General features: G+C 38.6%; 1 protein-coding gene and 1 pseudogene across 1 annotated transcript; both read left to right on the forward strand.

Annotated features, from left to right (window-relative positions):
• Positions 20,635-21,502, forward strand: Gm17855 (predicted gene, 17855; annotated as a pseudogene).
• Positions 24,398-26,331, forward strand: Btbd35f26 (BTB domain containing 35, family member 26). Its single transcript, NM_001374723.1, has one exon. The coding sequence runs from the start codon at positions 24,465-24,467 to the stop codon at positions 25,959-25,961; it is 1,497 nt and encodes a 498-aa protein (NP_001361652.1). The 5' UTR covers positions 24,398-24,464; the 3' UTR covers positions 25,962-26,331.
• Positions 26,332-27,496: the final 1,165 nt, after the last annotated feature.

Below are 27,496 nucleotides of genomic sequence, written 5' to 3' on the forward strand. Positions count from 1 at the left end.
TGTTATGCTGACCTCTGCCTTCAGCATTATTATATTTCTCTTCTATTCCTCTTAAACTTTATTTCTATTGTTTCTTACAAGGCTTCTGATTTGCCAATTATTCTTAAGCATAAGCTATTAAATTCATCCATTTTTTCCCTTTAATACTTTCTAGCTTATAATTTTAATTTGATATTTTTCTAATTGATATATACCTTATTATGCTGTAGATTCCCTGTTGAATTTCTGGCTTGAAATTTATTTCTTTGTACATATAAATATTTCTGTTTTATAATTTAGTATAGCAATATTTTATGGTCATTGTATATTTGTTTGTTTTTTAATGGTTTTATTTATTCTTTGAAAAATTTTATGTACGTACCCTGTTTATGTTCATCTTCCTATTGCCCCCTTCTAACTCTCCTTTTGATTCTTCCAACATATTCCATGTTCTGATGCATATATCTGCCAACTTATAAGTATAATATCCAAATTATACAGTCAGAAACTGGGAAAATAATAATAAATGGCTCACACAACAGATTAAGGTAAGCATACCATATACCAAGTGACTTGAAGAGAAGCTAGCTTTGTGTGGGTACAGAAATAGGAGAAGTTTCTTTAACAGGTCCAGGCTGCTGTGCATGTTTTTCTATGACTAGGCACATGAGGTGACAGTGGCAGATGGGGATGCTGCTTGGAGCATTTAGCAGGCCCCTACACATGTATTACAGAGGAAACCCTAGGTACTTTGGACAAATGATTTTTGCAGATAGTGATTCTCTATTTGAGTGACAGTTCTTGGCCTGATATTAGGTCTCAGTAGAAACTAAACATTTGACAATGAGCTACCAAATTGCCATGTAATCTGACCTGCATCTCATGAGCTGAGTATTATCTAACCAATGAAGCTAAAAAGTAGCTTGTGCACAGCAACAATCCATTATCAACTGGAAGTTGTACATATGTGATCAGGCTTGAGCAGGTCCTAAAAGGCACAAGCAAGTCACATGAAGAGCGGAAGTAACAGAAACCAAGGTTACATGGCATCATCAGAATAAAACTCTCCCACCATAACAACTCCTGGATACACCATCACATCAGAAAAGAAAGACATGAATCCAAAATCACTTCCAATGATGATGTTGGAGGACCTTAAGAAGGAAATACATGAAAACACAGGTAAACAGCTAGAAGCCTTTAAAAAGGAAACGCAAAAATGTCTTAAAGAGTTACAGGAAAACAGTATCAAACAGGAGATAGAAGTGAACAAAAACATGCAGGATCTAAAAAGGAAAATAGAAAAAATAAAGAAAACCCAAAGGCAGAAAACTCTGGAGATAGAAACCCTAGGAAAGAAATCAGGAACCATAGATGCGAACATCAGCAACAAAATACAAGAGATGGAAGAGAGAATCTCAGGTGCAGAAGATTCCATAGGGAACATGGACACAACAATCAAAGAAAATGCAAACTGCAAAAATATCCTAACTCAAAATATCCAGAAAATCCAGGACAAAATGAGAAGACCAAACCTATGGATAATAGGAGTAGATGAGAATGAAGATTTTCAACTTAAAGGGCCAGCAAATATCTTCAACAAAATTATAGAAGAAAACTTCCCAAACCTAAAGAAAGAAATGCCCATGAACATACAAGAAGCCTACAGAACTCCAAATATATTGGAGCAGTAATTCCTCCCGACACATAATAATCAGAACAACAAATGCATTAAATAAACACAAAATATTAAAAGCAGCAAGGGAAAAAGGCCAAGTAACATATAAAGGCAGGCCTATTAGAATTATTCCAGACTTCTCACCAGAGACTATGAAAGACAAAAGATCCTGGACAGATGTTATTCAGACACAAAGAGAACACAAATCCCAGCCCAGGCTACAATACCCAGCCAAACTCTCAATTATCATAGATGGAGAAACCAAAGTATTCCATGACAAAACCAAATTCACACAATATCTTTCCAGGAATCCAGCCCTTCAAAAGATAATAACAGAAAAAGGAAAAAAAAAATCCTTCAACAAATCTAAAAGAAGACAGCCACAGGAACAGAAAGAAAATTCTAACAACAAAAATAATAGGAAGCAACAATTATTTTACTTAATATCTCTTAATATCAATGGACTCAATTCCCCAATAAAAAGACATAGACTAACATAACTGGCTACACAAGTAGAACCAAACATTTTGCTGCCTACAGCAAACCCATCTCATTGAAAAAGACAGACACTATCTCAGAATGAAAGCTGGAAAACAATTTTCCAAGCAAACTGTCTGAAGAAACAAGCTGGAGTAGCCATTCTAATATCAAATAAAATTTACTTCCAACCCAAAGTTATCAATAAAGACAAGGAGGGGCCCTTTATACCAATCAAAGTTAAAATCTTCCAAGAGGAACACTCAATTCTGAATATCTGTGCTCCAAATACAAGGGCAGCCACATTCATTAAAGAAACTTTAGTAAAGCTCAAAGCACACATTGCACCTCACACAAAAATAGTGGGAGACTTCAACACACCACTTTCATCAATGGACAGATCATGGAAACAGAAAATAAACAGGGACACAGTGAAACTAAGAGAAGTTATGAAACAAATGGATCTAACAGATATCTACAGAACATTTTTCCTAAAACAAAAGGATATAACTTCTTCTCAGCATCTCATGGTACCTTCTCCAAAATTGACCATATAATTGGTCACAAAAGAGGCCTCAACAGGTAAAAAATATTGAAATTGTCCCATGCATTCTATCAGATCACCATGGACTAAGGCTGATCTTCAATAACAACATAAGTAATAGAAAGCTAACATTTATGTGGTAACTGAACAACACTCTCCTCAAGGATACCTTGGTCAAGAAAGGAATAAAGAAAGAAATTAAAGACTCTTTAGAGCTTAATAAAAATGAAGCCACAACATACCCAAACTTATGGGACACAATGAAAGCATTTCTAAGAGGAAAACTCATAGCTCTGAGTGCCTCCAAAAATAAAAAAAATAAAAAAATAAAACAAATAGAGAGAGCACACACTAGCAGCTTGACACCACACCTAAAACCTCTAAAACAAAAGGAAGCAAATTCACCCAAGAGGAGTAGATGACAGGAAATCATAAAACTCAGGGGCAAAATCAACCAAGTGGAAACAAGAAGAACTAATCAAAGAATCAACCAAACGAGGATCTGGTTCTTTGAGAAAATCAACAAGATAGATAAACCCTTAGCCAGACTCACTAGAGGACACAGGGACAGCGACCTAATTAAAAAAATCAGAAATGAAAAAAGAGACATAACATCAGATCCTGAAGAAACCCAAAATACCATCAGATCCTTCTACAAAAGGCTATACTAAACAAAACAGGAAAACCTCGATGAAATGGGCATATCCCTAGACAGATACCAGATACCACTGTTAAATCAGGACCAGATAAATGATTTAACAATGCTAAATCCCCTAAAGAAATAGAAGCAGTCATTAATAGTCTCCCAAACAAACAAACAAACAAACAATCAAACAAACAAACAAGCGCAGGACCAGATCAGTTTAGTGCAGAATTTTATCAGACATTCAAAGAAGTTCTAATTCCAGTTCTTCTCAAACTATTCCACAAAATAGGAACAGTAGGTACTCTACTCAGTTCATTCTATGAAGCCACAATTACTCTGATACCTAAACCACAGAAAGACCCACAAAGATAGAGAACTTCAGACCAATTTCCCTTATGAATATCAATGCAAAAATACTAAATAAAATTCTTGCTAACCGAATCCAAGAGCACATCAAAGCAATGATCCATCCTGACCAATTAGGTTTTATTCCAGGGATGCAGGAATGGTTTAAAATATGGAAATCCATCAACATAATCCACTATATAAACAAACTCAAAGACAAAAGCCACATGATCTTCTTTTTAGATGCTGAGAAAGCATTTGACAAAATCCAACACCCATTCATGATAATAGTCTTGGAAATATCAGGAATTAAAGGCCCATACCTAAACATGTTAAAAGCAATCGACAGCAAACCAGTAGCCATCATCAAAGTAAATGGTGAGAAGCTGGAAGCAATCCCACTAAAATCAGGGACTAGAGAAGGCTGCCCACTTTCTACCTACCTATTCAATATAGTACTTGAAGTTCTAGCCAGAGTGACCCTAAAAATTTAACCAGAGAACTCATAAACCTGATAAACAGCTTCAGTGAAGTAATTGGATATAACATTAACTCAAACAAGTCAATGGCCTTCCTCTACACAAAAGATAAACAGGCTGAGAAAGAAATTAGAGAAACAACATGTCTTAGGGTTTCTATTCCTGCACAAACATCATGACTAAGAAGCAAGTTGGGGAGGAAAGGGTTTATTCGGCTTACAATTCCATACTTCTGTTCATCACCAAGGAAGTCAGGACTAGAACTCAAGCAGGTCAGAAAGCAGGAGCCGATGCAGAGGCCATGGAGGGATGTTCTTTACTGGCTTGCCTCACCTGGCTTGCTCAGCCTGCTCTCTTATAAAACCCAAGACTACCAGTCCAGAGATGGCCCCACCCACAAGGGGCCTTTCCCCCTTGATCACTAATTGAGAAAATGCCTTACAGTTGGATCTCATGGAGGCATTTCCTCAACTGAAGCTCTTTCTCTGTGATAACTCCAGCTGTGTCAAGTTGACACAAAACTACCCAGTACACAACACCCTTCACAATAGTCACAAATGATATCAAATACCTTGTGGTGACTCTAACTAAGGAAGTGAAAGATCTCTATGATAAGAACCTCAAGTCTCTGAAGATACAAACCAAAGAAGATCTCCGAAGATAGAAAGATCTCCCATTAGCATGGATTGGCAGGATCAATATAGTAAAAATGGCTATCTTGCCAAAAGCAATCTACAGATTCAATGCAATCCCCATAAAAATTCAAACTCAATTCTTTAACAAATTAGAAAGGGCAATTTGAAAATTCATCTGGAATAAAAAAAAAAAAAAAAAAAAAAAAAAAAAAAAAAAAAAAAAAACCTCGGAGAGCAAAAACTCTTCTCAAGGATAAAAGAACCTCTGGTGGAATCACCATGCCTGACCTAAAGCTGTACTACAGAGCAATTATGATAAAAACTGCATGGTAGTGGTATAGCGACAGACAAGTAGACCAATGGAATAGAATTGAGGACCCAGAAATGAACTCACACACCTATGGTCACTTAATCTTTGACAAGGGAGCTAAAACCATCCAGTGGAAAAAAAGACAGCATTTTCAACAAATGGTGCTGGCACAACTGGCGGTCAACATGTAGAATAATGCAAATTGATCCATTCCTATCTCCTTGCACTCAGGTCAAATCTAAGTGGATCAAGGAGCTCCACATAAAACCAGAGACACTGAAACTTATAGAGGAGAAAGTGGGGAAAACCCTCGAAAATATGGGCACGGGGGAAAAATTCCTGAATAGAACAGCAATGGGTTGTGCTCTAAGATCGATAGTCCACATCGGACTTCATACAATTTCAAAGCATCTTTAAGGGAAAAGACACTGTCAATAAGACAAAAAGGCCACCAACAGATTTGGAAATTATCTTTACCAATCCTAAATCAGATAGAAGACTAATATCCAATATATATAAAGAACTGAAGAAGGTAGACTCCTGAAAGTCAAATAACCCCATTAAAAAAGGAGCTCAGAGTTAAAAAAATTCTCAACTGAGGAATACCGAATGGCTGAGAAGCACCTGAAAAAATGTTCAGCATCCTTCATCATCAGGGAAATACAAATCAAAACAACCCTGAGATTCCACCTCACACTAGTCAGAATGGCTAAGATCAATAATACAGGTGACAGGAGATACTGGCGAGGATGTAGAGAAAGAGGTACACTCCTCTATTTCTGGTGGGATTGCAAGCTTGTACAACCACTCTTGAAATCAGTCTGGCAGTTCCTCAGAAAATTGGACATAGTATTACTGGAGGATCCTGCAATACCTCTCCTGGGCATATATCCAGAAGATGACCCAACCGGTAAGAAGGACACATGTTCCACTATGTTCATAGCAGCCTTATTCCTAATAGTCAGAAGCTGGAAAGGACCCAGATGCCCCTCAACAGAGGAATCGATACAGAAAATGTGGTACATTTACACTATGGAGTACTACACTGCTATTAAAATGAATGAATTTACGAAATTTCTACATAAATGGATGGACCTGGAGGGTATCATCCTGAGTGAGGTAACCCAATCACAAAAGAACACACATGATATGCACTCACTGATAGCTTAGAATACCCAAATTATGAGTTGCAAAGCCCATGAAACTCTAGAAGAACGAAGACCAAAGTGTGGACACTTTGCCCCTTCTTAGAATTTGGAACAAAACACCCTTGGAAGGAGTTACAGAAACAAATTTTGGAGCTGAGACAAAAGAATGGACCATCTAGAGACTGCCACACCTTGGGATCCATCCCACAATCAGCCTCCAAATGTGCACACTATCACATATGCCAGCAAGATTTTGTTGAAAGGACCCTGATATAGCTGTCTCTTGTGCAGCAATGCCAGTGCCTGGCAAACACAGAAGTAGATGCTCACATTCAGCTATTAGATGGAACACAGGTCCCTAATGTAGGAGCTAGAGAAAGTACCCATGGAGCTGAAGGGTTCTGCAACCCTATAGGACCCTCGGTATTGCAAACTTGATATGCCCCAGTACAGAGGAACACCAGAGCCAAGAAGTGGGAGTGGGTGGGTAGGGGAGTGTGTGTGGGGGAAGTTAAGGGGGGAATTTTGGGATAGCAAATGTATATGAAGAAAATACGAAAGAACTCAAAGACATTTTAGAACCAAATAAAATGAGTATACATCATATCTGATCTCGAACAATTGAAAGAGGTTAAAGAAAATGTACAAGCACAAAATTCCTACATAAAAATCAATCATTTAGTTAGTTATTTGATTTTAAAAATCTGGATATATCTAATATTAACAATTTAAAATCACATACAAAATCTCTAAACAAAACAAAGAAATAAACCCCAAGAATTTATCTTGGGTGAGAAATTGGCAGAGGGTCCCAATGTCTCCAGAGGACTTTATATGCAGTAGGTGCCCTAGCACACCCAGGATCTTGGGATCACTGGTGATTGGAATGCAACTTTTCTTCCAAAGAATCCCGGAGTGTCTTTTGCCATCAGGCTCAGTGACAAAGGAACCCTGACCTTCCAGTAGCTGGGATTTATTCCAGTCTGCACCAGCCTCATGGTGTGAACTTGAGTGTCCCAAGGACCCCAGAGGACTCTCCACGCCACTGGTGCCCTAGCATATCCAGGATCTTGAGATCACTGCTGAGTGGAAAGCAACATCTGTTCCAAAGAATCCTGGAGGGTATTGTGCCAGCAGGAACAGGGAAAAAGGAACCCTGCCAACTAGAGTCTAGGATTCCTTCTGGTGGCTGCAGCCCCACACCATCTTGGGCATGACCTGGGCCGACCCTAGCACACCTAGGATCTTGGGATCACTGAGACCGGTCTACTTAGGATAGCACGTGGGTGGCAGAAGCAACAGTGCTTCTTGGTAAGGGTCCTTTGAGCCTTCATGCTCAGCCAAGAGGTAGAGCTGACCCAGACCCCTGGGCACCACCCTTGCCAGAGGAGAGTTGGCCTCCAGAGAGTGCTCTGACCTTGAAACTCAGGGTGTGTATCTGAGAACCAGACTTCTGAGCACCATCCCTTCAAGAGGAGAGCTTGCCTGACCACTGGGCCTAAGGAGAGAGGTGGACTCCCAGGAGTGCTGACAGAAGCTTACAGAATCACAGGAGGAACAAGCTCCAGACAGAGACAGCTAGAACATCTAACACCAAAGATTACCAAATGGTGAAAGGCAAATGTAAGAATCTTACTAAGAGAAATCAAGACCACTCAGGATCATCAGAACCCAGCAGGTGCACCAGAGCAAGTCCTGGATACCCCAACACACCTGAAAAGCAAGACTAGAATTTAAAGTCATATCTCATGATGTTTGTAGAGGATGTTAAGAAGGGCATTAATAACTCACTTAAAGAAATAAAGTAGAACAATGCTAAACAGGTAGAAGTCCCTAAAGAATTACAGGAAAACACAGCCAAACAGGTGATGGAATTGAATAAAACCATCCACGATCTAAAAGTGGAAGTATTAACAATAAAGAAAACCCAAAGGGAGACAAATCTGGATATAGAAACTCTAGTAAAGAAATCAGGAAAAATAGATGCGAGCATCAGCAACAGAATACAAGAGATGGAAGAGAGAATCTTTGGTGCAGAAGCTTCCATAGAAAACATTGAAAAAAAAAAGAAAATGAAAAATGCAAAAAGATCCTAACTCAAAACATTCAGGAAATCCAGGACACGATGAGAAGACCAAACCCAAGGATAATAGGTGTAGATGAAAATGAAGATTTTCAACTTAAAGGGCCAGTAAATATCTTCATCAAGCTTATATAAGAAAACTTCGCTAACCTAAAGAAAGAGATGGCAATGAATATACAAGAAGCCTATAGAACACAAAATAGATTGGACCAGAAAAGATATTCTTCCAGACACATAATAATCAGAACAACAAATGCACTAAATAAAGACAGAATATTAAAAGCACTAAGAGAACAAGGTCAAGTAGCAAATAAAGGCAGGCCTGTTAGAATTACTCCAGACTTCTCACCAGAGACTATAAAAGCCAGAAGATCCTGGACAGATGTGACACAGACCCTAAAAGAACACAAATGCCAGCCCAAGCTACTACAACCAGCAAAACTCTCACTTACCATAGATAGAGAAACCAACGTATTCCATGACAAAACAAAATTTACACAATATCTTTCCATGAATCAAGCCCTTCAAAGATAAAAATAGGAAAACTCTAATACAAGCAGGGAAAATATGCCCTAGAAAATGCAAGTCTCAGCACCTCACGGGACCTTCTCCAAAATTGACCATATAACTGGTCACAAAACAGGCCTCAACAGATACAAAAATATTGAAATTGTCCCATGTGTCCTATCAGACCACCATGGCCTAAGACTGATCTTCAATAACAACATAAATAATGGAAAGCCAACATTCACATGGAAACTGAACAACACTCTTCTCAATGATACCTTGGTCAAGGAAGGAATAAAGAAAGAATTTAAAGCCTTTTTAGAGTTTAATGAAAATGAAGCCACAACGTACCCAAACCTATGGGACACAATGAAAGCATTTCTAAGAGGGAAACTCATAGCTCTGAGTGCCTCCAAGAAGAAACGGGAGAGAGCATATACTAGCAGCTTGACAACACATCTAAAAGCTCTAGAAAAAAAGGAAGCAAATTCACCCAAGAGGAGTAGACGGCAGGAAATAATCAAACTCAGGGGTGAAATCAACCAAGTGGAAACAAGAAAACTATTCAAAGAATTAACCAAACGATGAGTTGGTTCTTTGAAAAAATCAACAAGATAGATAAACCCTTAGCTAGACTCACTAAAGGGCACAGGGACAAAATCCCAATTAACAAAATCAGAAATGAAAAGGGAGACATAACAACAGATCCTGAAGAAATCCAAAACACCATCAGATCCTTCTACAAAAGGCTATACTCAACAAAACTGGAAAACCTGGACGAAATGGACAAATTTCTGGACAGATACCAGGTACCAAAGTTGAATCAGGATCAAGTTGACCATCTAAACAGTCCCATATCACCTAAAGAAATAGAAGCAGTTATCAATAGACTCCTAGCCAAAAAAAGCCCAGGACCAGACGGGTTTAGTGCAGAGTTCTATCAGACCTTCAAAGAAGATCTAATTCCAGTTCTGCACAAACTATTTCACAAAATAGAAGTAGAAGGTACTCTACCCAATTCATTTTATGAAGCCACTATTACTCTGATACATAAACCACAGAAAGACCCAACAAAGATAGAGAACTTCAGACCAATTTCTATTATGAATATCGATGCAAAAATCCTCAATAAAATTCTCGCTAACCGAATCCAAGAACACATTAAAGCAATCATCCATCCTGACCAAGTAGGTTTTATTCCAGGGATGCAGGGATGGTTTAATATACGAAAATCCATCAATGTAATCCATTATATAAACAAACTCAAAGACAAAAACCACATGATCATCTCGTTAGATGCAGAAAAAGCATTCGACAAGATCCAACACCCATTCATGATAAAAGTGTTGGAAAGATCAGGAATTCAAGGCCCATACCTAAACATGATAAAAGCAATCTACAGCAAACCAGTAGCCAACATCAAAGTAAATGGAGAGAAGCTGGAAGCAATCCCACTAAAATCAGGGACTAGACAAGGCTGCCCACTCTCTCCCTACCTTTTCAACATAGTACTTGAAGTATTAGCCAGAGCAATTCGACAACAAAAGGAGATCAAGGGGATACAAATTGGAAAAGAGGAAGTCAAAATATCACTTTTTGCAGATGATATGATAGTATATATAAGTGACCCTAAAAATTCTACCAGAGAACTCCTAAACCTGATAAACAGCTTCGGTGAAGTAGCTGGATATAAAATAAACTCAAACAAGTCAATGGCCTTTCTCTATACAAAGAATAAACAGGCTGAGAAAGAAATTAGGGAAACAACACCCTACTCAATAGACACAAATAATATAAAATATCTTGGCGTGACTCTAACTAAGGAAGTGAAAGATCTATATGATAAAAACTTCAAATCTCTGAAGAAAGAAATTAAAGAAGATCTCAGAAGATGGAAAGATCTCCCATGCTCATGGATTGGCAGGATCAACATTGTAAAAATGGCTATCTTGCCAAAAGCAATCTACAGATTCATTGCAATCCCCATCAAAATTCCAACTCAATTCTTCAACGAATTAAAAGGAGCAATTTGCAAATTTATCTGGAATAACAAAAAACCTAGGATAGCAAAAAGTCTTCTCAAGGGTAAAAGAACCTCTGGTGGAATCACCATGCCTGACCTAAAGATTTACTACAGAGCAATTTTGAAAAAAACTGCATGGTACTGGTATAGAGACAGACCAGTAGACCAATGGAATAGAATTGAAGACCCAGAAATGAACCCACACACCTATGGTCACTTGATCTTCGACAAGGGAGCTAAAACCATCCAGTGGAAGAAAGACAGCATTTTCAACAATTGGTGCTGGCACAACTGGTTGTTATCATGTAGAAGAATGCGAATCGATCCTTACTTATCTCCTTGTACTAAGGTCAAATCTAAGTGGATCAAGGAACTTCACATAAAACCAGAGACACTGAAACTTATAGAGGAGAAAGTGGGGAAAAGCCTTGAAGGTATGGGCACAGGGGAAAAATTCCTGAACAGAACAGCAATGGCTTGTGCTGTAAGATTGAGACTTGACAAATGGGACCTAATGAAACTACAAAGTTTCTGCAAGGCAAAAGACACCGTCAATAAGACAAAAGGACCACCAACAGAGTGGTAAGGATCTTTACCTATCCTAAATCAGATAGGGGACTAATATCCAACATATATAGAACTCAAGAAGGTGGACTTCAGAAAATCAAATAATCCCATTAAAAAATGGGGCTCAGAACTGAACAAAGAATTCTCACCTGAGGAATACCAAATGGCAGAGAAGCACCTGAAAAAATGTTCAACATCCTTAATCATCAGGGAAATGCAAATCAAAACAACCCTGAGATCCAACTCACACCAGTCAGAATGGCTAAGATCAAAAATTCAGGTGACAGCAGATGCTGGCGTGGATGTGGAGAAAGAGGAACACTCCTCCATTGTTGGTGGGATTGCAGGCTTGTACAACCACTCTGGAAATCAGTCTGGCGGTTCCTCAGAAAATTGGACATAGTACTACCGGAGGATCCAGCAATACCTCTCCTGGGCATATATCCAGAAGATGCCCCAACTGGTAAGAAGGACAAATGCTCCACTATGTTCATAGCAGCCTTATTTATAATAGCCAGAAGCTGGAAAGAACCCAGATGTCCCTCAACAGAGGAATGGATAAGGAAAATGTGGTACATCTACACAATGGAGTACTACTCAGCTATTAAAAAGAATGAATTTATGAAATTCCTAGCCAAATGGATGGACCTGGAGGGCATCATCCTGAGTGAGGTAACACATTCACAAAGGAACTCACACAATATGTACTCACTGATAAGTGGATATTAGCCCAAAACCTAGGATACCCAAGATATAAGATACAATTTGCTAAACACATGAAACTCAAGAAAAATGAAGACTGAAGTGTGGACACTATGCCCCTCCTTATAAGTGGGAACAAAACACCCTTGGAAGGAGTTACAGAGACAAAGTTTGGAGCTGAGATGAAAGGATGGTCCATGTAGAGACTTCCATATCCAGGGATCCACCCCATAATCAGCATCCAAACGCTGACACCATTGCATACACCAGCAAGATTTTATCGAAAGGACCCAGATGTAGCTGTCTCTTGTGAGACTATGCCGGGGCCTAGCAAACACAGAAGTGGATGCTCACAGTCAGCTAATGGATGGATCACAGGGCTCCCAATGGAGGAGCTAGAGAAAGTAGCCAAGGAGCTAAAGGGATCTGCAACCCTATAGGCAGAACAACATTATGAACTAACCAGTACCCCGGAGCTCTTGAATCTAGCTGCATATGTATCAAAAGATGGCCTAGTCGGCCATCACTGGAAAGAGAGGCCCACTGGACACGCAAACTTTATATGCCCCAGTACAGGGGAACGCCAGGGCCAAAAAGGGGGAGTGGGTGGGTAGGGGATTGGGGGTGGGTGGGTATGGGGGACTTTTGGTATAGCATTGGAAATGTAAATGGGCTAAATACCTAATAAAAAATGGAAAAAAGGAAATGTAAATGAGCTAAATACCTAATAAAAAATGGAAAAAAATACAAAAAAAAAAACCAAAAAAAAAAAAAAAAAAGAAAAAGCAAGAAAGTAATCCTTCAACAAAACTAAAAGAAGACAGCTGCAAGAACAGAACCCCAAATGTAACATCAAAAATAACAAGAAGCCATAATTGCTTTTCCTTAATATCTCTCAATATCAACAGACTCAATTCTCCTAATAAAAAGACAGCCTAACAGACTGGCTATGTAATAGGACCCAACATTTTTCTGGATACAGGAAACTCACTTCAGGGAAAAAGACAGACACTCCCTTAGAGTAAAAGGTTGGAAAACAATTTTCCAAGCAAATGTTCTGAAGAAACAAGCTGGAGTAGTCATTCTAATATCGGATAAAATCGGCTTCCATCCCAAATTTATCAAAAAAGACAAGGATAGGCACTTCATACTCATCAAAGGTAAAATCTTCCAAGATGAATTCTCAATTCTGAATATCTATACTCCAAATGCAAGGACATCCACATTCATTAAGGAAATTTTAGTAAAGCTCAAAGCACACATTGCACCTCACACAATAATAGTGGGAGACTTCAACACCCCACTCTCATCATTAGACAAAACCTGTAAACAGAGACACATTGAAACTAACAGAAGTTATGAAACAAATGGATTTAGCAGATATCTACAGAACATTTTATCGTAAAACAAAAGGATATTCCTTCTTCTCAACACCTCATGGTACAATCTCCAAAAGTGACCATATAATTGGTCACAAAACCGGCCTCAAGATAAAAAAAAAAAAAACATAATGAAATGATCCCATATATCCTATCTGATCACCAAGGACTAAGGCTGATCTTCAATAACAACATAACTAATAGAAAGTCAACATTCCCATGGAAGCTGAAGAACACTCTACTCAATGATAACTTGGTCAAAGAAGAAATAAAGAAAGAGATTAAAGGCTTTTTAGAGTTTAATGAAAATGTAGCCACAACACACCAAAAACTATGGAAAACAATGAAAGCATTCCTAACAGGGAAACTAATAGCTCTGAATGCCTCCAGAAAGAAACTAGAGAAAAAATATATTAGCAGCTTGACAGCACACCTGAAAGCTCTAGAACAAAAGGAATCAAATTCACCCAAGAGGAGTAGAAGGCAGGAAATAATCAAACTCTTGGCTGAAATCAACCAAGTGGAAACAAAAAAGAACTATACAAAGAATCAACCAAACCAGGAGCTGGTTCTTTGAGAAAATCAACAAGATAGATAAACCCTTAGCCAGGCTAACTAGAAGGCACAGGGACAGTATCATAACGAACAAAAACAGAAATGAAAAAATGAGACATAACAACAGACCCTGAGGAAATCCAAAATATCATTAGATCCTACTACAAAAGCCTATACTCAAAAAAAAAAAAAAAAAAAAAAAAACTGGAAAACCTAGATGAAATGGACGATTTCCTAGACAGTTAAAAGATACCAAAGATAAATCATGATCTGATTAATGATCTAAACAGTCCCATTTCCCCTAAAGATATAGAATCAGTCATTAATAATCTCCCAACCTAAAAAGCCCAGGACCAGATGGATTTAGTGCATAGTTCTATCAGACCTTCAAAGAAGACCTAATTCTAATTCCCCTCAAACTATTTCATAAAATAGGGACGGAAAGTACTCTGACCGATTCATTCTATGAAGCCACAATTACTCTATACCTAAACCACATAAACAAAGAAAGAGACTTCAGAACAATTTCCCTTATGAATGAATATTGATGCAAATCTAATCAACAAAATCCTAACAAACTGAATCAAGAACATGTTAAAACGTTCATCCATCAAGATCAAGTAGGCTTCATCCCAAGGATGCAGGGATATCCACTATATAAACAAACTCAAAGACAAAAAACACATGATCATCTCATTAGATGCTGAGAAAGTGTTTGACAAAATCCAACACCCAATTCATAATAAAAGTCTTGGAATGATCAAGAATTCAAGGCCCATGCCTAAACATAATAAAAGCAATATACAGCAAACCAGTAACCAACATCAATCTAAATGGAGAGAAACTTGAAGCAATCTCACTAAAATCAGGGACTAGACAAAGCTGCCCACTTTCTTCCTACATAGTCATTATAGTACTTGAAGTCCTAGCCAGAGCAATCTGACAGCAAATGTTGATCAGGGGAATACAAATTGGAAAGGAAGAAGTCAAAATATCAACATTTGCTGATGATATGATAGTATATATAAGTGACCATAAAAAAAATCCACCAGAGAACGCCTAAACCTAATAAACAGTTTCAGTGTAGTAGCTGGATATAAATTTAACTCAGGGGAATCAGTAGCCTTTCTGTACACAAAGGATAAACTGGCTGATATAGAAATTAGGGAACAACACCCTTCACAATAGTCACAAATAATATAAAATACCTTGGCGCGACTCTAACTAAGAAAGTGAAAGATCTGTATGACAAGAACTTCAAGCCTCTGAAGAAAGAAATTGAAGATCTCAGAAGATGGAAAGATCTCTTATGCTCATGGATTGGCAGGATTATTATAGTAAAAATGGCTATCTTGGCAAAAGCAATCTACAGATTCAATGCAATCCCCATCAAAATTCCAACTCAACTTTTCACTGAGATACAAAGGGCAATTTGCAAATTCATCTGGAATAACAAAAAACCTAGGATAGCAAAATCTCTCCTCAAAAATAAAAGAACTTCTGGGGTAATCACCCTGCCTGACATCAAGCTGTACTACAGAGTAATTGTGGTAAAAACCACATGGTACTGGTACAGCGACAGACTGGCAGATCAATGGAGTAGAATTGAAGACCCAGAAATGAACCCACACACATATGATCTCTTGATCTTTAGCAACATAGCTAAAACCATCCAACGGAAAAAGACAGCATTTTCAAGAGATGGTGTTGGCTTAACTGGCAGTTATCATGTAGAAGAATGCAAATTGATCCATTCTTATCTCTTTGTACAAAGCTCAAGACTAAGAGGATCAAGGAACTCCACATAAAGCCAGAGACACTGAAATTTATAGAGGAAAATGTGGGAGAAACCCCTAGAAGGCATGGGCACAGGAGAAATTTTCCTAAACAGAAGAGCAATGGCCTGTGCTCTAAGATCAAGAATCGACAAATGGGAACTCATAAAATTGCAAAGCTTCTGTAGGGCAAAAGATACTGTCAATAAGACAAAAAAAGGCAACTAACAGATTGGGAAAAGATTTTTACCAATCTTAAATCTGATAGGGGACTAATATCCAATATATACAAAGAGATCAAGAAGTTGAACTCCAGAAATTCAAATAAGCTCATTAAAAAATGGGGTACAAAGCTTAACAAAGAATCATCAACCAAGTAATACCAAAGGGCTAAGAAACACTTGAAGAAAAAATATTCAACATCCTTAATCATCAGGGAAATGCAAATCAAAACAAACCTGAGATTCCACCACACACCAATCATAATGGCTAAGATAAAAAATTCAGGTGCCAGACCATGCTGGCGAGGATGTGAGAAAGAGGAACACTCCTCCATTGCTGGTGGGATTGCAAGCTTGTACAACCACTCTGAAAATCAGTCTGGCAGTTTCTCAGAAAACTGGACATAGTACTACTGGTAAATCCAGCAATACCACTCCTGGGCATATACCCAGAAGAAGTTCCAACTAGTAATAAGGACACATGCTCCACTATGTTCAAAGCAGCCCTATTTATAATAGCCAGAACCTGGAAAGAACCCAGATGTACCTCAACATAGGAATAGATACAGAAAATGTGGTACATTTACACAATGGAGTACCTCTCAGCTATTAAAAACAATGAATTTATGAAATTCTTGGGCAACTGGATGTATCTGGAGGATATCATCCTCAGTGAGGCAACCCAATCACAAAAGAAGTTACTTTACATGCACTCACTGGTAAGTGGATATTATCCCAGAAACCTAGAATAACCAAGATACAACTTCCAAAACAGAAGAAAATCAAGAAGGAAGAACAATTCATGGATATTTCATTCCTCCCTAGAATAGAGAGTAAAGTATCCATTGAAGGAATTGCAGAGACAACGTTTAGAGCTAAGATGAAAGGATTGACCATCCAGAGACTGCCCCACCTGGGGGTCCATCCCATAATCAGCCACCAAATGAAGACACTATTGTATATGCCAGCAAGATTTTGCTGAAAGGACTCTGATATAGCTGTGTCCTGTGAGGCTTTGCCAGTGCCTGGCAAATACAGAAGTGGATGCTCACAGTCATCTATAGGATGGAACACAGGGCCCCCAATATAGGAACTAGAGAACATACCCAAGAGCTGAAGGGGTCTGCAAGCCTATAGGTAGAACAACAATATGAACTAATCAGTACCCCCAGAACTCCTGTCTCTAGCTGTATATGTAGCAGAATATGGCCTAGTTGGCCATAATTGGGAAGAGAGGACACTTGGTTTAGCAAACTTTATATGCTCTAGTACAGGGGAAAGCCAGGGCCAAGAAGTGGGAGTGAGTGTGTAGGAGAGCAGGGCGGGGGGTGGGTATAGGGAACTTTTGGGATAGCATTTGAAATGTAAATGAAGAAAATATCCAAAAAAAAAAGAAGAAAAGAAAAAATCGAGAATCCCCAAATGGGACCTCATAAAATTTCAAAGCTTCTATAAGAAAAAAATATACTACCAAGAAGACAAAAAGGCCTCTAACATATTGGGAAAGCATCTTTACCAATCCTAAATCTGGGATAGGGTCTCATATCCAATATATACAAGGAACTCAAGCAGTGGAACTCCAGATGAATCAAATAACCCCAGTAAAAAATGTGGCACATACCTAAACAACGAATTCTCAACGGAAGAATACCAAATCACTGAGAATCACCTGAAAAAAGTACAACATCCTTAATCATCAGGGAAATGCAAATCAAAACAACCCTGAGATTCAACCTCACACAAATCAGAATGGCTAAGATCAAAAATTCAGTTGATAGCAGATGCTGGCGAGGATGTGGAGAAAGAGGAACACTCCTCCATTTCTGCAAACTTGTACAACCACTCTGGAAATCAGTGTGGCAGTTCCGCAGACAATTGGGCATAGTTCTATCAGAAGATCCAGCAATACCTCTCCTGGGAACATACCCAGAAGATGTTCCAAGTGGCAATAAGAACACATGCTCCACTATATTCATAGAAACGTTATTTGTAATAGCCAGAAGCTGGAAAGGACCCAGATGTCCCTCCACAGAGGAATGGATACAGAAAATGTGATACATTTACACACTGGAGTAGTACACAGCTATTAAGAACAATGAATTTATAAAATGCTTAGGCAAATGGATGGATCTGGAGGATAACACCGTGAGTGAGAGAACCCAATCACAAAAGAACTCACATGATATGCACTCACTGATAAGTTCTTATTAGCCCAGAAACTTAGAATACCCAATATATAATTTGCAAAACACATGAAACTCAAGATGAAGGAAGACCAAAGTATGGATACTTTGCCACTCTTTAGAATGGGGAACAAAATACCCATGGAAAGTGTTAGAGAGATAAAGTTTGGAGCTGACATGGAAGGAAGGACCATCAGAGTCTGCCCCACCTGAGGATCTATACCATAATCAGCTACCAAACACAGACACTATTTGCGTATGCCAGCAAGATTTTGCTGACATGACCCTGATATAGGTGAGGTTATGTCAGTACCTGGCAAATATAGAAGTGGATGCTTAGAGTCATCTACTAGATGGAACACAGGGCCCTTAGTGGAGGAGATAGAGAAAGTACCCAAGGAGCTGAAGGGGTCTGTAACCCTATTGGAGGAACCACAATATGAAATAACCAGTACCCCCTGAGCTTGTGTCTCTAACTGCATATGTAGCAGAAGATGGCCTCGTAGGCCATCATTGGGAGGAGAGGTCATTGGTCTTGCAAAGATTATATGCCCCAGTACAGGGGAATGCTAGGGCCAGGAAGTTGGAGTGGGTGCGTTGGAGAGCAGGACAGAGGAAGGGTATAGGGGACTTTCTGGATAGCATTTGAAATATAAATGAAAAAATATCAAATAAAAATTTTGTTAAAAAGCAAACAAAAGATTAGAAGGTAGACATAATCAAATCAGGTTTGAAATCAATTATGTTTAATTAAGAGCACAACAGAAAGAATCAATGAAACTAAGAGTTTATTTAGAAAATCAGTAATATCAACAAATCTTTATCCAAAATAACTAACAGTCAAAGAGTACATCCAAATGAAATAAATCGAACAGACACTGAGAAAATCCAGATAACCATAAGAATATATTTGAAAAACCTGGACTCCAACAAATTGGAAATATCAAAAGAATTAGACAATTATTCTTTATATATACCACATGTGTTGATAACATTTTCAAGACAGTGAGAGTGAAATTGAAGAAGATATCAGAATATGATAAGATCTGCTATATTCATGGATTAATAAAAATAGCAAACTAAATATTACTATCCCACCAAAGCAATCTACAGATTCAGTGTAATTCCCATCAAAATTCCAACACAAAATTTTCACAGATGATGGAAGGACAAATCGCATCATCAAATGGAAGCACCAAAATTTCAATAGAGTTAAAACAATCCCAAACAACAAAAGAACTGCTGGAAGTATCCCTATCCCTGCTTTCAAGTTATAATACAGAGGAAGTATTTCTTGCATGCTGAAGACATATGGATTCTGTTTTTGAATCTAGAATAATAAAAGCAAAATTATATTGACACAAAACCAGACAGATTTATTGAACATGAAACATAATTGTAGACATAGAGAAATCGTTACAATTATGGGCACCTTCTTTTTGATAAAGAAGTCAGAAATACACACTGCAAAAAGGACAACTTTGGCAAATGGTGCTGGTCACAGGAATGCAAATAGATCCACTTAGCATCCTGCACCCCAAAAAAGAAACCCACAAGAAAATCAAAGACCTAAACATAAAACCAGAGACACTGGTGTGATAGAAGAGAAAGTGGTGAATAGCATTGAACTCATTGGCACGGAAGACTTTCTAAGCAGAACACCTTTAGGCCAGGAAGTGAGACTTAAAAAAAAAAAAAACTAATAAATGGTACCTCATGAAACAAAAGGGCTTGTGTAAAGCAAAGGACACTATCGCTCCATCAAGAAGGCAGCTTACAGAATTGGAAAATATTTTCACCAACTCCACATCTGATAGAGGACTAATATGCAAACTATATAAAGAACTGAAGATGTCAAGAAAAACAATTCATCCATCTTAAAAATTTGATGTTGATCTAAATAGAATTCTCCAATGAGGAAACTCAAATAGTTGAGAAACACTTAAAGAAATGTTCAACATCCTTAGCCATCTGGGAAATGCAAATGAGAACTACTTTGAGATTTCATTTTACACCTGTCAGTATGGCTAAGATCAACAACGCAAGGGACAGCTCATCCTGGGGATACAGTAAGGGGCACATTCATCAATGGTGGGAGTGAAACTTACACAGGTACTATGAAAGTCTGTGTGATAGTTTCGCTGGAAAATGGGAAAAGATCTACCCAAAATTGAGGTTTGCCACTCTTGGGCACATAGCCAAAGGATACTTCATCCTACCCAAGAGATATTTCCTCAACTGTGCTCACTGCTGCTCTGTTCACAAGAGCCAGAAACCAGAAACAACCTAGATTCCCCTAAAGAGAACATGGATAAAGACTGTCTAGTCTGTTTCCTCCCACTAGCACAGGTTTCTAGCAGCTCCTCTCTTAAAGGTTCACACTGACCACCAGTTCTCCCTGGATGATGATTTAACTGCCTTCCTTGTCAACAATGGTTCTGATCTGGCAAATGCCTGGTTTGCTGGTTATGATGCTCCAGGGCCATCTACCCCTCCATTATGGGGTTGCCCTAGGCACCAGGGCATCACGGTGGGTAAGAGACAGAAGGACACCTTTGTGGGTACTGAGGCCCATTGCAAGAGAGGCATCCTGATCCTGAAGTACCCCCATTGGTCATGACATTGTCACGAACTGGTTCAATATGGAGAAGATCTGGCACCAAACATTCTACAACAAACTGCATGTGGTCCTCCAAAGGAACACTGTGCTGCTCACCATTCCCCCTAGAGCCCTAAGGCCAACTGTGAAAAGATGACCCACATCATTTTTGAGACTTATAAAACCACAACCATGTAAGTAGCCATCCAGTCTGTGCTGTTCCTCTAGGCCTCTGGTCATACCACTGCGATTTTGATGGAGCCCAGAGATGGGGTCACACAGAATGTGCACATCTATGAGATAATGTGCATATCTCTGCTCTCCTTGTGCCATCCCGTGTCTGGACCTAGCTGGCCTGTACCTGACAGACTACTACATGAAGTTCATGACCACATGTGGCTATAGTTCACCAAAAAGCTGGGAGGGAAATCATGCCTAATATCAGAGAGAAGCTGTGCTATGTTGCCTTAGACTTCCAGCAAGAGATGGCCACTGATGTGTTCTCTTCCTCAGCAGACAAGAGCTATAAGCATCCAGGTCATCACTATTGTCAATAAGCAGTTCTGCTGCCCTTAGGCTTTTGTTTAGCCTTCCTTCTTGGGTAATGGAATCCTGTGGCAACCACGAAACAACATTTAATTCCATCATGAAGTGTGACATTGACATTCTGTACATGTATAAATAATATTCAGATTTCTATAATCTCCCTAACCTATCTAGACTCCTGCCCACTTCTACAAACCTTTTAATCCCCCTAGTTCTGTTTCAGACATTGGTTTTGTTTGTTTGTGTTTGAGAATCCTAGAGTTTAACTAGGATTATCAGTATGACCATGAGCTCAAAACTCTTTCTTGGAGGCCAGATGCAGGACACTGGATCTGGATCACTGGATGTATGGAAGATAACGATTCTCTCTCCCTCAGAACCCACCAATATTTCACCAAAGGAGGGAAAAGTTGAAAGAGTCCTTCCCTGGCCCATTATTTACTGTGAGGAGGTTTTAGTCATGGGTAGACTTTACATATACTCACAGGTGTTGGGAAGTTGTGACTGCACTGGTGGTCCTGTAGTGAAGAAAACAGATTCCATAGCCCTCCTCTTTATGGTCCAGTTTTTATATATTTTCTGCTCCTTTTTTTTCCTCTGAGGATCCATGAGGGTTCATGCCTAACCAAGATAGTAATACCATTCAGCCATCTCTTATTATCGTGCTTTGAGCAGTTATGCATATTATTCCTCACTGTAGTTTATTGCGAAAAGGGCTTCTCTGAATGAATCTTGAAGTAGAATTTCCCCTAGATATAAACATAGATACTTAGAAGGGAGCTTGACACCTTGAGACTTTACATAAACAACAGGAATAAATTCTCCCCTAGGGCCAAAGGCATTTTCTATCCTCCTGTGGAACTGGCCTCAAATCTAATCACAGATACACTGGCTATCCCTATAACAGTGATGTCACTATTGTGTAGCTGGACACATCTTTCTTGGCAGATTGGTATTGTACATCATAAGGTTCATATCTGGGTAACTCTGTTGATGCCATTACTCTGCCAGCATCCTGAATAGCACAATCCAGAACTATGAAAGCTAACTAGATGGAAGGAAGTTTTCAGTTACATGCCAGCTCAATTTCTCTATATTTTACAACCACGATGTGGTTTGTCTTTTGTAGCAGGGTCTTATCATATATTCATGGTAGGCAAACAGAAAGAGTGTGAAGAACCTGTATTATTTTCAAGATTTCTGGGAACTTCCTGAACATACCTGGCATTGGGATTTTTTTTTTCGCTTGATTTTCAGCAGCAGTATTATGTAGACATACAGGCCATCTACCAGCTAAATATGTGTCTTTTGAGACTTTATCAATTTTATTATAAACAGTAAGTTTCCATGTGGATTTTCAAGTATATCCTTAGCTTTGTTTATCCCCTCATCCCACCAGCTTTTCTACCCTATCTCTACTTAAATTTTCCTCATAGGTTGAATATTCATATTAGTGATTGTACAAGTAATGGGCTTATGAGAGGACAAACACTTTCACAACTTAAGCATTTCTGGGAATCTATTAGAGAAAAAAAGAATCAATATAATAATCTATCAAAAGGAGGTGGCCCTTGAGTGGGGTAAAACGCTCATGTTGCAACTGCAAGCCAATACTGATACTGACACTGTCAGGATCATACTTCCTAGTAACATTTATTGTGGTGAAACCTTCACTCTTCTCACAGATTATTCTTGTGATATCATCTAGGCATGACTAAAAGCAAACAAATTAAGGAATGTGACTTTTTATTACCCTTGAAACTATTATGAACTTAAGATTTCTGATTTCTTTGGAAAGTCGGGTACATTATATGGTGATTCTCTGGGAGAGAAAGGTTAAATGATGTTTTGCTAAGGCAGACACTGGTGAAAGGATGCTTTGATACTGAAGATGCACATGAAAGAAGGTTTGGCTGAGGCCAACACATGGGTGACAGGATGATTTGCTGAAGTAGACACAATTGAGAGGATGTTTTACAGAGGGAGATACAGGTTAGAAGATGTTTTGTTAAGACAGACTTGTGAGAGGAGAGGTGGTGTTAAGAAAGAATATAACTATGACCTCACAGACACTTGGAGGAGTGTCTTGCATTGGTTCACCTTGCTCTGCCTCGATAGACTTTGCTGGCCAGGCTCTGGGAATGGATTGCCAGCACAGAGGAATAAAAAGAAATATTTAAACATTAGACTTGGCTTCTTACAGATTGCAATTTATTAACAGTAAGGAGTCCATATAAAGTTAATATGTAAATGCAAATCAGTAAAACAAAACCATAAAACACACATACATATGCAAGTTAAACAAATAACTAGATTTATAAGGAACTTTTAGAAATATATATATATATATATATATATATATATATATATATATATATATGCAAAGCATACACAGAAATTGTTGATATAGGCATACAACTACTTGCATGAAATACTTCTCATTAATCCTAATCAAAAGAGGCTAACAATAAAATTAGCAATAACAATGTTTACTGTTTATATTGGCAAAAGCAGTTAGTAAGTGATTATCTCAAATACTACAGACATTTGAGTGCTCATAGTCAAGGGTCAAGGGTTGGAATATGTACAATCTTAAACACACATCAGGATGAATTTGGCCTGGTTGTTCTCTTTACGGAAAAGAAAATTCAGCTGGCAAGGTTGAAAAACTAGGTGAACGAGGTTCTCCAGTTTGATGGAGGTCATCTTCAGCAAAATAGTGTGGCCCACTTAGAAATAGTGGGAGAAGGGAGAGGTGAGGGGAAAGGAGGAGCAGAATGGGAAAAGGAAAGGAAGAAGGAATTTAGGAATAATGGAAGGGAGGGAGGAAGGGAGATGGGAGGATGGTGGGGCAAATGTGCAAGGGAGGAAGGGGAAGGAGGAGGGAGAGGGAGGGGTTGCTATCAGGAGGCGGGGCCTGTGCTCAGGCAACACACATGTGGACAATGAAGAATGCCCTGCCTTCTCTGTGACGTCAGAATCTGTAGTAGAGAAACACAGAGAAGTCTAGGCAGGACTGGCAGACTACAGCAATGCCTCAACCAAGAAGCCTCTGCGAGAGCTTGTTCTAGGAATTTTCATCAATGGGGCTTTTAGTCAGCAGGGTCTTGAGATGCAGGGATTCCAGTCTGTTAGAGCCACAGCCAGAAGCCATAGCCGGAGCCAGCTACATTCCTGGCAGTCGCAAGCGAAAAAGAAACAGTTTGGAGGAGTTGGCAACAAGTTCTAATGTTCATGGACCTCAAAACCAGGGAATGTATCCACATCAAGTTCTCAACTACATCTACTGGAAAAGGGTTAAGATCTCATCTAATGATGCTTATCAAAACTTATTTTTGGACGGGCATGATAGCGACATTAAAATCCGTGCTCTGGGAAAAACATGGTGTTTACACAAAGTATTTTTATGTCAGTCAGTCTACTTTGCTAACATTCTCAAAGGTACTTGGAGAGAATCACACCATGGTGTTATAAATCTGATCATTAAGAATGAGGATATTGATACCCGATCTCTGCATTTTGTGTTTGGTGCTTTGTACACGGATGCGGATTTGTCAATAACACCTCTGGAAGTTCCTCAAGTTTTGGCAGCAGCATGCCTGCTTCGGGTGGATCGAGTAATTCAGCAGTGTGAAGGAATCATGAAAGAAACTATCAACAGGAACACTGTGTGCTCCTATTATTTGGCAGCAGAAACCTATAGATTAAAAGCTGTAAAGACGAGATGCTTTGAATGGCTTCTTTGCAATTTGATGGTACATCCAAGTGTGGCACTTTACAAGGAAGTAGACTTGAAGTTGATGTATCTTCTAGCACTGTCTTCTGACTTACTAGTCATGCAAAAGGAGATTGATGTATATACCACACTAAAAATATGGATGTTCCTTTATCTTAATCCATGCTGGAACGGAACCATGAAACAGCTTTTACAACACGCAAACAACTGGCTTTCCACCCACATGGCATATGTTGATAACATCAGTTTTCTTGAAAGTGAAGAAGGACTAATATTTCAACCAGTGTTTAAAAAGCTGAGATTTCAGCACATTATCTGTGACTTGACTTCCACAACTATTCTTGAACAAGATCGACTAATACCTATGGCATGGTTGTCACCCATTTACAAACAACAGTGGTTGACTTTGCTGCGAACACAAGAATATGGGGTAATTGGACCACAAGTTATCAATGAACAAGAACTTGAAGAATGCACCATGAGGTGTGGTACAATGATCCCCAAGGATGGAAGATATACTTGGAAGTGGTCAGTTGGACGACTTGGCTTTCCTTTACGTGTGACCTTTACCAGGCAGTGTGTAATTTTAAGGCAACGGTGTCAGAGGTGTGATGGTTCTGCTTGCCACAACCATATCCGAAATGTCATATTCAGAATAACTTTGGTGTGTTTTGATTCCAACAAAAGAGTAACTTTCAGAAAGACAACAGGTTATAAAATCCTCACCTTTGAATATAAGGAGGAGCAAATTGTAATGAAATTGGATAGTGATGTTCTAACCTTCCCTATGTGTATATTCTGCAATTTCCTTTTTGTAAACCTAGGAAATGCAGAAAACAAGTAATCTTATCAATTATTAGACTGTAAGCATTTTACAAGTATTGAATGGTTCATTTAATATGAAGGCTGTGTAATGACTACAGTGAAGAAGACCAAAAACAAATTCAATATTCTTTGGAGTCTAGTACCACCAGAAGTGACTGCTTCCCTCCATCACCTTATTTCCATGTATTTCTGAAGAAAACCTTTACTTCCAACAAAGTATTTGTCAAATCAAATAAACCTAATCTTCTGATTTAAATTTACCATCGAGATCCAAGCTTGGAATGGAAATAAGAGACTATATTTGCAAGGTAAAACATCTCAATCAATTTGTTAAGTAGATTTGGCCCTAGCTAAAATTGAGACAAAATAAAATCATGCCATTGTTGAAACTGTTGTGAACCAATGCATTCATTATGACATTATTATAAGACGTAAATCATTGGTTAAAAGGGAATATTTGAGATTACTCTCTGTGTGGGCTTTCAAATAACTAAATAATGTCGTTTGTGTTCGGAAAACATTTACTGCTGACTATGTCTAACTAACTATATATGCACACATACAGACATTTATCTTATACTTAAATTTCATGCCCTATCCTGGATAAGCAAGGGAATTATATATGCAATATATTTACATAGAACTATATATACTTATGTAATATATTTATGTTTTGATGTAAGGGTAAATACCAAGAATCCAATTTTTGAAAGGGATAAACAAGATAGGAAATGGAAAATAGGCCTTCATGATACCTATCATTTGCTATCAAGGTATGAGCTGTATCATAGTATACTGATCAATTTCTCTGCCTTAATTTCTTTTACTGTTGCAGTGATTTTATGTTTTTAAAAAGACCTTATGAAATCACCTTAGGGGCAACAGTTTCAATTATCTCAGACTTTGAGTCTCTAGGCTTCTGCGGCAGGAGGTTGAAGAAACTGGTCACATGACACCTACAGTAGAAAGAGATCACCTTAATGCAAGTACATCAATAACTTTCTCCGTTGTGTAGAGTTCAAGATTAGAGTCAAGGAATAGTGCTACCCTGGATAGGTAGGTCTTCCCAAGTCACTTTATGCAATCAAGATAACCTCCAACAGGCATTCCCAGAGCCTGGACTCTCACATGATTGTAGATGCTGTCACAATTCTTCCTCATGTCAACATGATACAGGAACACACCACTTTTAAGCCATAACCTAACAACCTTTGGTCTTCATAGGTTCACAACCATGGCATGGTACAAAATTCACTGTATCCAACTTTGAAAGTCCCATAAATAGTTCCCTTGTTCAATGTGGCTGGTTCTGTGCCAATGCCATGATGATTTTACTACTATAGCTTTGTAGTCTAATTTGAACTGGGAATGGAGTCCCCAGTTGTTCCTTTTTAATTCAGGATCGTTTTAGCTATCCTGAGTTTTCATTTTATTTTCTAGATGAAGCTGAGAGTTGTCCTTTCAAGGTCTTTACCTTATTTCTCTTGGTTACTAGGCCTCATGTGCTCATGATGCCTCCTAAGTTGACTAGGCTTCACCTATGTCTACTAGTAC

This window comes from Mus musculus, chromosome X (genome assembly GCF_000001635.26).
Source record: "Mus musculus strain C57BL/6J chromosome X, GRCm38.p6 C57BL/6J".
Lineage (NCBI taxonomy): Eukaryota > Metazoa > Chordata > Mammalia > Rodentia > Muridae > Mus > Mus musculus.